This window comes from Chiloscyllium plagiosum, chromosome 39, assembly GCF_004010195.1.
Source record: "Chiloscyllium plagiosum isolate BGI_BamShark_2017 chromosome 39, ASM401019v2, whole genome shotgun sequence".
In the NCBI taxonomy this organism is placed as follows: domain Eukaryota; kingdom Metazoa; phylum Chordata; class Chondrichthyes; order Orectolobiformes; family Hemiscylliidae; genus Chiloscyllium; species Chiloscyllium plagiosum.
Genome location: NC_057748.1, coordinates 8708154 through 8721964, shown reverse-complemented (window position 1 = coordinate 8721964; position 13811 = coordinate 8708154). Strand labels below are relative to the sequence as shown.

The 13811-nt window shown below is 40.6% G+C and overlaps 1 protein-coding gene across 2 annotated transcripts in view; it reads left to right on the top strand.

The window, feature by feature from the left end:
• The window catches only part of pold1 (polymerase (DNA directed), delta 1, catalytic subunit), a 109675-nt gene that overhangs the window by 22621 nt on the left and 73243 nt on the right, over positions 1 to 13811 (top strand). For both annotated transcript variants that reach the window (XM_043679658.1, XM_043679659.1), the window contains exons 7-10: positions 1652 to 1772; positions 5865 to 5994; positions 7740 to 7906; positions 12081 to 12185. In XM_043679658.1, the coding sequence (XP_043535593.1) occupies positions 1652 to 1772; positions 5865 to 5994; positions 7740 to 7906; positions 12081 to 12185 (523 nt within the window). The remainder of the gene's footprint in view (positions 1 to 1651; positions 1773 to 5864; positions 5995 to 7739; positions 7907 to 12080; positions 12186 to 13811) is intronic.

The window sequence follows — 13811 nt, the reverse complement described above, 5'->3', positions numbered from 1 at the left end:
TTGCCTCCCAGGTGCACAGGTCAGGGATGTCACCGATCGGCTGCAGAGCATTCTAAAAGGGGAGGGTGAACAGCCATTCGTCTTGGTGCATATAGGCACCAACGATATAAGTAGAAAGCGAGATGAGGTCCTGAAAACAGAATTCAGGGAGTCATCCACAAACTCCATCAACAAACACATCGACCTGGACCCAATATACCGTATACCAGCCACTACAGCTGAAACTGACAACCGGAAGCGGCAGGGACAGGCCACTATAAATGCCGGAGGAAACACCACAGAAGCGCTTCACAGGAGGCTCCCAAGCACTGAGGATGTCACCTAGACAGGGGACGAAACGTTTGCAACAAAAACTTCCAGCTCGGCGAACAGAACCACAGCAACGAGCACCCGAGCTACAAATCTTCTCACAAACTTTGAACAATGTTTAAAAGATAGTTAGATAAGTTCATGAATAGTTAAAGTTTGGAAGGATATGGGCCAAGCGCAGGCCAATGGGATGAGTTTAGTTTGGGAACATGGTTGATGTGGACTGGTTGGATTGAAGCATCTGTTTCAGTGCTGTATGACTCTAATGCCTACATATCCTTGAATGAGTAAAAAATGACTGTTCAGTTGTGTTGTCCGTTCCCCTTTTTTTAATGGAAGTCTGTAAGTGGCAGTGACTTCTGTATGTGCAAGGTCACTGCGTTGAAATGCGGATTGGCAAAAGCAGGTCTTGCAGGTGGCAGTGCAGCTTAAAAGAAATGTTGGCTGTCATTTTTCTGTTCCTTGTTCTCACCTAAAATTGTCTATTTATCAGTTTTGCAGAGGTGTTGCGCAGAGGAAACTTCAGGCATGCTGCACCAAGCCATCTTTTGAAAGAGACAGATTTATAGAAATGTACAGCACGGAAACTGACCCTTCGGTCCAACTCGTCCATGCTGACCAGATATCCCAACCCAATCTAGTCCCACCTGCCAGCACCCACCCCATATCCCTCTAAACCCTTTCGATTCATATACCCATCCAGATGCCTTTTAAATGTTGCAATTGTACCAGCCTCCACCACTTCCTCTGGCAGCTCATTCCATACACATAGCACCCTCTGAGTGAAAAAGTTGCCTGTTAGGTTTCTTTTATATCTTTCCCCTCTCACCTTAAACCTATGCCGTCTAGTTCTGGACTCCCCGACCCCAGGGAAAAGACTTTGTCTATTTATCCTATCCATGCCCCTCATGATTTTATAAACCTCTATGAGGTCACCCCTCAGCCTCTGACGTTCCAGGGAAAACAGCCATAGCCGATTCAACCTCTCCCTATAGGTCAAATCTTCCAATCCTGGCAAGATCCTTGTAAATCTTTTCTGAACCCTTTCAAGTTACACAATATCTTTCTGATAGGAAGGAGGCCAGAATTGCATGCGATATTCCAACGACATATTGGTGTCATTTGGTTTTACCACCATTGGTGGGCCAATGACATGAATACAAACATATTTTCTGCAATTGAATGGGACCGTACTTAGTGTTCTTCAGGCATGATGGTGCTTTTGGTAGAATTTGGTCAGTTCTGAACTCCATGTGTGCTGATGTGCAGAAGATTAAAAAGGTTGAGTATAATTTGTGATCACCTCTTGCATTTTTCTGCCCTCCCTGCAATACTTTTGTAGATTCATGGTGGACAGTGATGTGGTTGGCTGCAATTGGATTGAACTACTGGCTGGAAAGTACTTGTTAAGAGAAGAACAAATAACAGGAAACTCAACTACTACAAGGGACAATCCCAGAAAGGTATGCTTATCTAAAGGCTAATTCGTTGAGAGTGTGTTGCTGGAAAAGCACAGCAGGTCAGGGTGCATCCGAGAAGCAGGGGAATCAACGTTTCGGGCATAAGCCCTTCATCAGGAACTGAAACGTCGATTTTCCTGCTCCTTGTATGCTACCTGACCTGTTGTGCTTTTTCCAGCAACACACTCTCAACTCTGATCTCCAGCATCTCCAGTTCTCACTTTCTCCTAAAGGCTAATTAGATTGAATATTTAGATGTGTGGAATGGAAGTAATCTTTTTTAAAAGCTTGTATTTTTCTTACAAGGTGCAGTTATTCCTGGAAGGATAGGGCTTGATGGTCATAACCTCACTCCCTGTCTCGAATATTACTTTGCCAAACTTGGAAAGCTGAATAATGCTTATCTACCATAAATATTCTGGAAATGCAGCATGTTTTGAATGTGACTTAATAAGCATCTGCCTATCACTTGGCATCACGCTAATTTTTGCGTGATGCCAAATGATAGGCAGATGCTTATTAAATATTTCTGCACAACAATATTCAGAAGAACTCTGATTTATAAAGCAGTATTTTGCATTTTGGTTTGTTTTCTCTTACAGCTTTCAGAATTTTTAATTATTCCTTATTTAACAAAAAGCATGGTTGACAAAGAGAGGTGTGCATTATTTGTCCTTCTCCCACTTTTCCCTTCCTACAGGTGTTCACTCTTCTATTTATTTGTGCCAATTTTCCTCTGGAACTTCACTTTGATGAATGATTGTTCATTACTCATGAGAATGGTCAATCATGGAACATAGAAACAGACCCTTCGATCCAATTTGTCTGCACTGACTAGACATCCCAATGTGACCTAGTCCCATTTGCCAACATTTGGCCCATATCCCTCTCAACTCTTCGTACTCGTGTACCCATCCAGATGCCTTTTAAATATTGTAATTGTACCCATCTTCACCACTTCCTCTGGCAGTTCATTCCATACACGCAGCACCCTCTGTGTGAAAAGGTTGCCCCTCAGATCCTTTTAAAATCTTTCCCTTCTCATCTTAAACCTATCCCCTCTAGTTTTGGACTCTCCCATCCTCGGTTAAAAAAAACCTTGGCTAGTCACCATATCCATGCCCCTAATGATTTTATAAGCCTCTATAAGGTCACCCCTCGGCATTGGTCAAAAGTGGATTGTTATGGATTAAGACTGACAGTGTTGCAAAGACAGAAATGTTAAAAGAGGCAACAATTATCATCCGCGTTGTACCTTGACGCTATAGAAGATTAATAGTGCAGAAAAAGACCCTTCATCCCATCCCGTCCCAAAAAAGTAACCTGACCTTCATTGCAAGCATTATGTAAGGAGCTGTTTGAACAAGCAATTATTTAAGTGACTCTAGATGAATTGGAGCAAAAGGGTTGTCTATTTAGATGGAGCTTTGGTGACAGCAAGAACTTGATTGGTCAAAGGGCTAGTGATCAGTCATTAATGTTTAAAGTCACTTGTTTGCCAACAGGCATGTGATTGGATCTCTGCTAACTGAATAATTTGGGACTGTGAACAAGATTGTGAAAGTGTTTGATCTCTTCCAACACAGTCTGCAGTCAAAACATGAGGAGAGCCACTTTATCTTGCCTTCAGCTGTTACTGTAAGATGTGATTTTTAACTGATAAGTCAGAAACTATTTAAATGAATCAGCCACCCTATGCCCGTTGCAAATCAGTGAAAGTGTAGTATTGATGGCAAGCTGTCTTGACTATGTAGAATGTAACAGTTTTCCATTCTGTTTGTTCCTATTGTTCATATATGTTCACTTCCCAGATCAGTAACAATCTAGGCTCCCAATTCCACCCTTGACCCTTTTCCTTGATGTCACTTTTTCTGCAGGAAGTGCTGGAGGTCTTAGAAAATATAAACGTAGGTAAATCTTCAGGACTTGAACAAGTGTATCCCAAGATGTGGGAAACTGCAATGATCCTAGCAGAAATATTTGTACCATCTATAACCACAGATATGATGCTACAGGATTGGAGGGTTTCTAATGTTGTGCACTTATTTAAGAAAGGCTGTAAGCAAAGCTTGGGGAACTATAGATCTGAGTCTACCATTGGTGGTGGGTAAATTGTTGCTGGTGATTCTGAAAGATAGGATTTGTATGCACTTTTAGAGGCAAGGACTGAGGAGGGTTTTGTGCGAGGAAAGTAGTGTCTCACAACCTTAATTGAGTTTTTTGAAGAAGTAACCAAAAAAAGATGAGAGCAGAGTGGTAGACTTTTGGATAAATGTGCGGTATTGCATTTTGGTAAAACAAACAAGGTCAAGATTTATGCAGTAAGTGGTAGGGCTCTGGCTATTGTTGTAGAACAGAGACCTGGAAGTTCAAGTGTGTAATTCTTTGAGGTTGTCAAGAAGGCATATAGCATATTTGCCTTCTTGCTCAGACATTTGAGTGTAGGAGTTGGGATGTCATGTTAAATAGAATGGTGGTGAGACCTCTTCTGGAGTACTTTGTGTAGTTCTGGCTGCCCTGCTGCAGAAAGGATATTATTAAGTTAGAGAGGGTTCAGAAAAGATTGTTGGGAGTGTGGTGTTTGAGTTATAAGGATAGGCTGGGACATGTTTAGACTGGAATGTAGGAGGTGTCCTTTTAGAGGTTTAAAAGATCATGAGGGGCATAGATAAGGTGAATAGCAAGGATATTTTCCCTATCGTGGGTGAGTTCAAAAAGCTAGACACATGTTTAAGTTGAGAGGAGAAGGTTTTAAAAAGGGCATGAGGGGCAATGTTTTTACAGAGAGTGGTTTGTGTGTGGAATAAACTGCCAGAGGGAGTGGTTGGTACGTGTAATTACAACATTTAAAAGACTTTTACATAAGTTCATGAACAGGAAGGTTTGGAGGGATATGGGCCAAATGCAGGTAAGTGGAGCTAATTTAGTTTGGGAACATGGTAGGCCTGGATTAGTTGTACAGAAGGGTCTGTTTCTATGCTATTTGACTCTGTCACTCTGGTTGTGCTGCTGTGAGGTACCTTGGAAACATTGGGTTTAGCAACAGTCCAAAGAGGTTAGGCCCCCAACTGGTGCCACCAGTTCCCTCAGTATGAACTAAAAATTGAACCTAAGACTGTTGTGGTCTGTAGTGACTGCAATTGATGTTTCTTCTAATTTCTCCCTGTTACTCACATTGTGTGGTCTTCAAGATTGGCGGACAACCTGTTTGTCCCCTGCATGGAATGTTAAAAATCACTTTATGGAATATTAAGGGGAGATGCTGATGTAATGGTTTTATCACTAGGCTAGTAATCTGGAGACCCAGGTCATATTTGAATCTCACTGAATTCAAATTCAGTGACTAAAATCTGGAATTAAATGTATAATGATGGCCATGAAACCATTGTTAATTGTAATGAAAAACCCATCTTGTTCACTAATGTAATTTAGGAAAAGAAGCTGCCATCCTTACCTGGTTTGGCTTACATTTGACTCCAGACCCATAGTAATGTGGTTGACTCTGAATTAGGGTTGAGGGTGGACAATGAATGCTAGCCTGGCCAGTGACTCCCACATCCTGTGAATGAATTAAAAAAAAAAATCCTGACCCCAATGTGGCTGTAGTTTAGTGAGAATGTTGGTCGTGGTGTGTATTATTTACTGAATGCATTAAGGTATCTTTGTTGGCATCAGTCAAACCTGTGATTGTCATTGACTTGAACAAGGCAGCAAGTGCATGGGAACATCAATTTGAAAGTTCTCATTGAGGCTCTCACCAGGACACACACACATGTGCATCAGCTGAACTTAGAAATAAATTGCTGTTCTTCCATTGTCACTGAATCAAATGCTAGAACTTTACACCAAATCTCACTTGACCATACAGATTACACTTCCCTCCACCAGTTCCCTCAGTATGAACTAAAAATTGAATCCAAGACTTAAAAAGGTAGCAGCCTTTCAATATCTTTGTGATACTTTAACATGGGTAGTCATTACTGGCTTTGCCAGTGACTCCTGAATCCTGAAATTATATTAAAAGGAAATATTGCTCATTGAGCATTGCATTTGTAAGTTGAGTATTTCTTTTTTTATTTCTGCTATTCCACACAGGTAACACTGGCGCAGATTGAGGTGGATGTTGCCTGGACGGATTTCATCAGTCACCCTGCTGAAGGAGAGTGGCAGAAAATCCCTCCACTTCGAGTGTTGAGCTTTGACATAGAATGTGCTGGCAGAAAGGGTATGTTTAATAAAACCTACCATACCATTTTCGCTTTTGTTTAGAAGCTTATTTAAAAGATTGGGATCAGCCTGAAAACCATCATGTATGTTCGTCCAGGTGCTAAAATAAACTCATTCCATTGGAAGAAAAAAATGCCATATTTAACATGTTCTCAAATGTGCGCTTTTTTCCTGAATTTCCTTCCCTTCTTTCATACTATTGAGTGCATCAGTAGTTCTTGAGTACTGATGTGAACTTTTTTGTGTATAAACCCAGACACTATATGCTGGAAGACACACTATTGTTGGGAGATTCTGAAGCTTGTCCTTACCTTACGATCACTAAAGTGCTATTTGCAGCATAGGTGAGAAATAAGAAACTTAAATGACTTTTCCATTCCCAATCTTTCCAGATCCAGTGCTAATGTGACCAATTATAGTCCACCATCCCCATCTTTGCACACCATCCTGACGAGATTCACTCACCCAGCATATACTTGGTTTGAACCTGATCAGTATGACTAAGTACTTTTGAATACACATTTGCATGAGGGGAAGAAGGAAGGTCAGGTGATGGAATTAAATCCCGTAACTTTCAAAATGTTTATAACAAAGAACTGGCACAGACACACTGGACTGAATAAACTCTGTTTGTGCCTTTACCAAGAAATACCCACATGGAAAGAACAGAGGCTTTGTGTGATGTGCAACATAAAGAAAAAAATGATTTGCATGACAGAGTCTGTCTCACTTGGACAGTTTGTTTCATTGTGTGCATAGGGATGCTTCTGTTATGTGCAACTTGCCATGATTAAAAATGTGTAAAATGGTCCTTGTGTTAGGAAGGGAAAAAATAAAAGATAAAAATAAAAAATGAAAGGTGGGAAGCTGAAGTTATGGAGTTATGTCAAATCCCTCCTCTGGCTCAATTTCTGATTTTCTGTGGTCCCCATGTGATGTGGACCAAACTCTAGCTGATGGGAAAAACATTTGACTTTCTTCCAAGCATTTGCCAGCAGAGTGCTGCACTACCTGGATAATTTAAACACCAATTTGTGTGTGTGTACACTTCCTTGGAGGTTGGTCCCTTATCCATCAGTCAACATCTTCCACCAGCACTGTTGTAGGATCTTGTTCTTTTGTTTTTGGACTGTCAGGGGAATAACTGGGCTGTTATCGGAAAGTGCTGAGATTGAAGTTTTGGCATCACCTCTTGAATATTGGAGCAGGCTTGAGGGGGCGTATGGTCTTCTGCTCTTGTAAGGCAGGTGCACCTCTGCATGAACAAAATGAACTCAAAAGTGACATCCAGAAAGGAAAGTGTTTCCGCCGTTTGATGTGTGCTGAAAAATTATTTCATTTCTAGAGAGGAACGGTGAAGGCAGTAGAAAGAGATCTTTGGTTTGTTGGAGGTTGGATGATGGACGTAACAGGTTGTCAGCAGCTAAGTTAGAGAGAATGTGAGAGAGTGATGCGAGACAGGCTAGCATGGCACTCCTTGACAGCGAATCTCCTGGCAGGTATAGCTACAAGCTGAAATAGCATCTGATTTGCAGCATTCTCCGTCACTGGATCGTACACTGCTGTTCCATCTCTCGAAGCACATAGGTGATTTGTGAGAACCCAAGAAAAATTTCATGGACTTATTTAGAAAATATATGCCTTGCAGATCAACTTGCTTGCTCTTGTTCCTCTTTATGGATCTAAGATTAAACATAACAAATAATTTTTTTGTTTCTCTTTAAACTTTTGCTTTTTTTAAAGGTGTTTTTCCAGAGGCTGACAAAGACCCTGTAATACAGATTGCTAACATGATGCTGCGACAGGGCGAAAAGGACCCCTTCATCCGTAATGTCTTCACTCTTCGATCTTGTGCAAGCATTGTGGGGTCACAGGTTCTGTGCTTTGAGAAGGAGAATGAGCTGCTAAAGGTATTAACACTGAGGTGGGAGAAGATGGGGCTTATGTACTTGTGCAGCATCAGGATTGGGGAACTGAATCTTTAGAGATTTATGTTCAGATTTTACAGTTCTGTAATGCCTTTGATTCTACTGGGCCAGGTCCCAAGGTGCAGTTCCCCCTGTTAAGGATTGAGTTACTGCTTTATTCAACCTGTTATTGCTGAAATCATAAAGTAACTCTCATCATTGTATGTTTAACTATTATAAATTTAATTGTATAAACAAATGGCACAATTTTGATTGAATTTTTTCACTTTTCCTGTAAAGGCTTTGACGTTCACCATAGCACAGCTTCCAAAGCATCAGCTAAATCATACTGTCCTATCAGCCATTATTATCACATGAATTATAATAATCTAATTAGCTACCTCACAACATCTTATGGCCACATGTGGAATTTCCAGCAGATGTCACTGCCTAGCAGCATGAATTCTAAGTAATGTTTTCTCTGAAAGAATAACTAGAATGGTCCTTCTTCATATTCCAAAGGGATTAACTTTTAAAGTGCAGCAACCAACATAGAGTTATAACATTTTTACAGTATGAAAAGAGACCTTTTCATTCACTGTAAATGTATCAGTCATCAAGCACCTAACCACTTCTGTCCCATTTTCCAGCACTTAGCCCATAGCCTTGTATGTATGGCACCTCAAGGGATCATCGAAATACTTATTAAATACTGTGATGGTTCCTGCCCCAGCATCCTTTCATTCAGTGAGTTCCAGGAACCCATCACCTTTCTTCTTTAAATCCTCTCTAGACCACCTCCCCTTACCTTGCACCCCAGTTATTGATTCTTTTACTAATGGAAAGAGTTTCTTCCTAGCTATCTCATCTATGCCCTGTGAAGAAAATGTACACAGGAGCTTCCACAAACAGCAATGAGATAATTATCAGATCTGTTTTGGTGAAATGATTGAGGCTTAAATCTTGCGATGTTGGGGAGGAGTCTCCTGCTCTTCTTTGAATACTGCTATGGTATGTTTTACATCTAGTAGACAGTGGCCCAAGGTTAGGCCATTATCCAGAAAGCCACACCTCTAACAATGCAGCCAGTCATCAGCACTGCACTGGTGTGGTGGCCTGAATTCTTCGCTGAGGTCATTGGAGTGAAACTTAAACCCACAAACTTGTGACTCTAACAAGAGTGAGCTATTGCAGCTGACACTGTAAAGAGCAGAACAGTTATAGCTAATTCAGTGCTGTGCATTGAACCTGATATTTTTGAATTAGCACTGCACCTGGTGATGTCTTTACACTCAAAGCTTTGAGGTGGTAATGGAGGGACGGGGCTTACACGTTTTGCTCTTTTCAACTTTGGTGCTGTCCTGTAGAATGAGGTTTGCACTTAAGTTTTCTTGATGACATATATTTTTTAAAATCGTGCTGATGGAGAACTGATTAGTCCCCCAAGGGGCAGATTTTAATAGTGTGCATTCTTGAACAAAGATAAATTTATGTAAAAATATTTTTTTATTTTTGCGGTTTTGTGTCTCAAATTGCTCCACTTTTAGATTCAACCAGCCAGTATGATAATCAGTCATAATTACTTGATTGGGTGGGGGGGAGGTGTTCTACGCTTCACTGAATGTACATAACCTCACCCTTGGCACTTTTGTTCCACTCGGGGGAGGGGGTAAAACTGGCCTCTTTCTTGGTGGTCAATATGTTTTTGTTTCTGTTACTTTTTTTCTTGCTTCAGAATGCATGTTAATATAATTGTTGTAGCTGTGGACCAACAATCCAGAGAATATAATTTCACGTCTCACCTTGGCAAGTAGTGAAATTGAATTCAGTATATCCAGTAATTTGTGTCCCATCACTGCATGTAAAATATGGCCATGACGCTCGGTGGATTCTGCATTAATTCTCTTCAAGGAAGGAAGTCATCCATTCCTGCTGGGTCTCACTTACAGTGTCCAAACTACATGATCAACTGCTGAACTGGCATCATAAGCATTTGTAAAGTAAAGTATCAGCAATAAATGTAACCTTGCTCATTTTGATCATGTTCTGATATAAAATCACAAAATGGAGAATAATTTTGTTTTGACCATAGCTTCACCCCTAGCAACCTATTTCCTTATAGCTTCCAGTAACCAACTGCACTGATTCTAACGTCACAGTAATTCAGCTTGATTCAAAAGGCAAGGCAGGTTAATGAACGCATTGTTTTTTCTATAGAAACGAGAACTGACTTTGAGGTTGAGTTAGGAATAAGTTTAGTTTACAACAGAAATGCCATTCTTCCATGTTTTAAATTTGAATCAAGGATTACTCAAATGAATTAGCAGCAAAACACCATCTGATGTGATGTTGAACTACATAAGACCTCGTCTCACCTGGTTTGAATTCAGGTGGTTTTGGCGATAAAGAGGCATCCTACTTTTGCCGACTGTCCTTTGGCATCCATTGGAAGTTGCCACACTTTAGTGCCAGAGTGAAAGGTTGTGCACATGGTCGTTAACTTTAGATTCAATGTCATTTGTGGTTAAAAGCTTGCTGTTGCCTGTTCAGACTTCTTTGCAAGAGCGAGCTACCACCTTGCTGTTTGGTTCCTGTGGATCCAAATGCCAACAGTGGTCATTGAGAATGTGGAACTTGCTACCACATAGAATGATTGAGGTGAATATCATAGATGCTTTTAAGGGGAAGCTTGATAAATACTCAGTCAAGAAAAGAAGGTTAATGCTATTATGGTGAATTAGAGTAGGGTGGGAGGTGGCTTATTTGGAGCCTAAATTGTCATGGAGCAGTCAGTTGCCATTGGGCTTAATGGCATGTTTCTGATCTGTGAAATTCTACGTAGAACAAGAATATATAAATAAAATGTTTTAATTTAATCAAAAGTTTTAATTACTGCCTTCATTATGCTCTTTTATTTGTTAATTTGATAGGTTAGTTTCACTGTGAGATCACTTCAGCATTACTGCACAGTATTATGCTTTAGTGGGTTTGAGTTATTTACTCTCTCCTGTTAGGCTCTAGGGACACCACTTTTTATTCCCCAGCTGAGAAACTGTGCAGTAAGATGACCTGTGATCTGCAAGTCAGGTGGTTTGGTGACTCTGTCTGTCCCCGACCTTCCTCTTGATTGAAATCTCCTGTTTAAAAAAATTGTACCCACATGCTAACACAAAATAGCTCCGTACTTTTGAAATGACTTTTCAATATCACCAGCCTCCGCAGCAATATGGCCAGATGTGTATCTGGTGCCTTTCGTTGTCTGAGATAACAGTTTTAAATAGAGGCCATACTGCGTTCATAGAGCAACACAAATGACTCAAATGCTTGAATGCTTTTGTAATAACAGTCATGTGTATTTCTCTATATTAGACGAGTTGACTGATAATTCAGTACATTTTAGCATGGAAAGGGTCACACAGATGTTCTGACATTGGACTAGGCGTTGATCTCCGCTTTCTGTCAGTGGTGAGACTATGAAACACATCCTTTAGTGAGCTGTGATTATGTACAACAAAAGCAGAAGAATGCTAGAAAGGCTGTGCAAGAGTAGGAACATAAGCAGACCATTAAACTCCTTGAGCTTTTAACACTGTTTAGCTGAATTAGATCGTGATTGGTCTTTTTCTAAATTCCACTCGCCTGTTTTAGTTCCATCTCCCTTGCATAACCAAAAAAAACCCTCAATCTCAGTTGTGAAATGTCCAAACAGCCACCTTCAACCCAATCAACTGTAACAGCATTTTGGGGAAGGGTCCTGAGCATTTCCTGAAACATTAATTAGTCTGTCCTCTCCACACCTGTTCTACTCGATTTTGGTATTTTGAATGCTTTGTTTTTGTTTCACAAATTCCAGCATGCATAATCTTTTGTTTTATGGAAGATGCTGATAAAAGTCTTAGCACGTTAGGTAGCGTATACGTAGAGAGAGAGAGAGAGAGAGAGAGAAAGACAGAGCATTGGCAAAAGGTTACAGACCGGAAATGTTCACTCTGTTTCACTCTCTACATAGATGCTTGGCTAATCTGCTGCATTTTTCCCAAGATTTTCTATTTTATGACATATTTCCTGCATCTGTAGCATTCAGCTCTTTGATTATTCTTTGTTGATTTTACAGTGTAGAATAGTTGTTATTTATGTTTATATTACAAAAGCTTATTTAAATTAACATCCTTTCTAGGCTTGGTCAGAGTTTATCAGAGTGGCTGATCCTGACATAATTACTGGGTACAACATTCAGAACTTTGACTTACCATATCTGATTAACCGGGCACAAGCACTCAAGGTAAGTATGACAGCCCGTTATGGACAAATGTTCTGTTTTTGTGTGTTTAGTAGGGGTTTCAAGTGGGCATCTTATTATGAACACTGATTTTGCATGGCAAGTCAGGCTTTCTTGGTTTTGCAGCAGTTAATGTTTTGCATCCAATATTTCTGCAGCATTGCAACTTAAAAAAGGGAGCTGAATAAAGCAACTGAAAACAGGCTTCTTGGAGCCTGGCTGAACAATTGTAAATGGTATTTGATTCAACTTCAACATTAAAAGTTGGAATTGTGGACGATCACTGCTGTTCTTGGGATAACTGATTATCAATGTTGGAAGTTCTGTTTCTTTTCTCTGCAAGTCCTTCTTCCTTAACTTATAAAGGTTTATACTGTTGCTAACATTTGTTCGATGAGTTACAGTACAAGGTTTTGCTCTTTGATTCTTTGGCTAATCAATTAACTTGACCTTGCTTGTACATAAATGAAATTTTTTTCTGTAATTGTTTCCAATTAAAATGTAATGAAAGTATCAAATGGGCAGAACATTGACGACCTCCTGTTTTGGGGTGGGCATTGTTTGTTTGTTATATCTTCCCAGTCCACTGACACTTTCTCAAGACAATAAATGAGTTCTGAGATGAATAATTTAGGGATAAACTGGATGAACACACAACTAAACAGGTGCAGGAAAGGATACTAATAGATGAGGTAACCTGGAAGGAGTGGCGTACAAACACAAGTTAGCAACAGTTGGGCTGTGCGACCACGTTTGTGCAGAATATTTCACGTATCGAAACCAGGGTAACGAACCAGGCCAGGTGTTAGAATTAGAGGTAGGTGAGCACTTTGGGGATAGTGACCATAATTCGGTGATTTTTACTCTCGTGATGGAGAGGGATAAGTGTGTACTACAGGGCAAGAGTTATAGCTGGGGTCAGGGAAATTATGATGCGGTGAGGCATGACTTAGGATGTGTGGCTTGGAAAAGTAGACTCCAAGGCAAGAGTGTAAATGATATGTGGAGCTTGTTCAAGGAGCAACTATTGAGTGTCCTTGATAATTATGTACCTGTCAGGCAGGGAGGAAAGGGTCGTGCGAGGGAGCCGTGGTTTAATAAGGAATTGGAATCCCTTATTAAATGGAAGAGGGCGGCCTATCTCAAGATGAGACGTGAAGGTACAATTGGGGCGATTGAGAGTTATAGGGTAGCCAGGAAGGACCTGAAGAGAGAGCTAAAAGCAGCAAGGAGGGGACATGAAAGGTCCTCAGTCGGTAGGATTAGGGAAAACCCTAAGGCTTTCTATAGGTATGTTAGGAATAAAAGAATGACTAGGGTAGGAATAGGTCCAGTCAAGGATAGTAGGGGGAAGTTGCGTGTGGAGGCGGAAGAGATTGGGGAGACACTGAATGAATACTTTTCTTCAGTATTCACTCAGGAACAGGGCATTGTTGTCGATGAAAATACTGAGGCACAAATAAGTAGAATGGATGGCTTTGAGGTATGTAGAGAAGAGGTATTGGAAATCCTGGAAAAGGTGAAAATAGATAAGTCCCCTGGGCCTGATGGCATTTATCCTAGGATTCTCTGGGAAGCAAGGGAGGAGATTGCAGAGCCATTGGCCTTGATTTTTATGTCCTCGCTGTC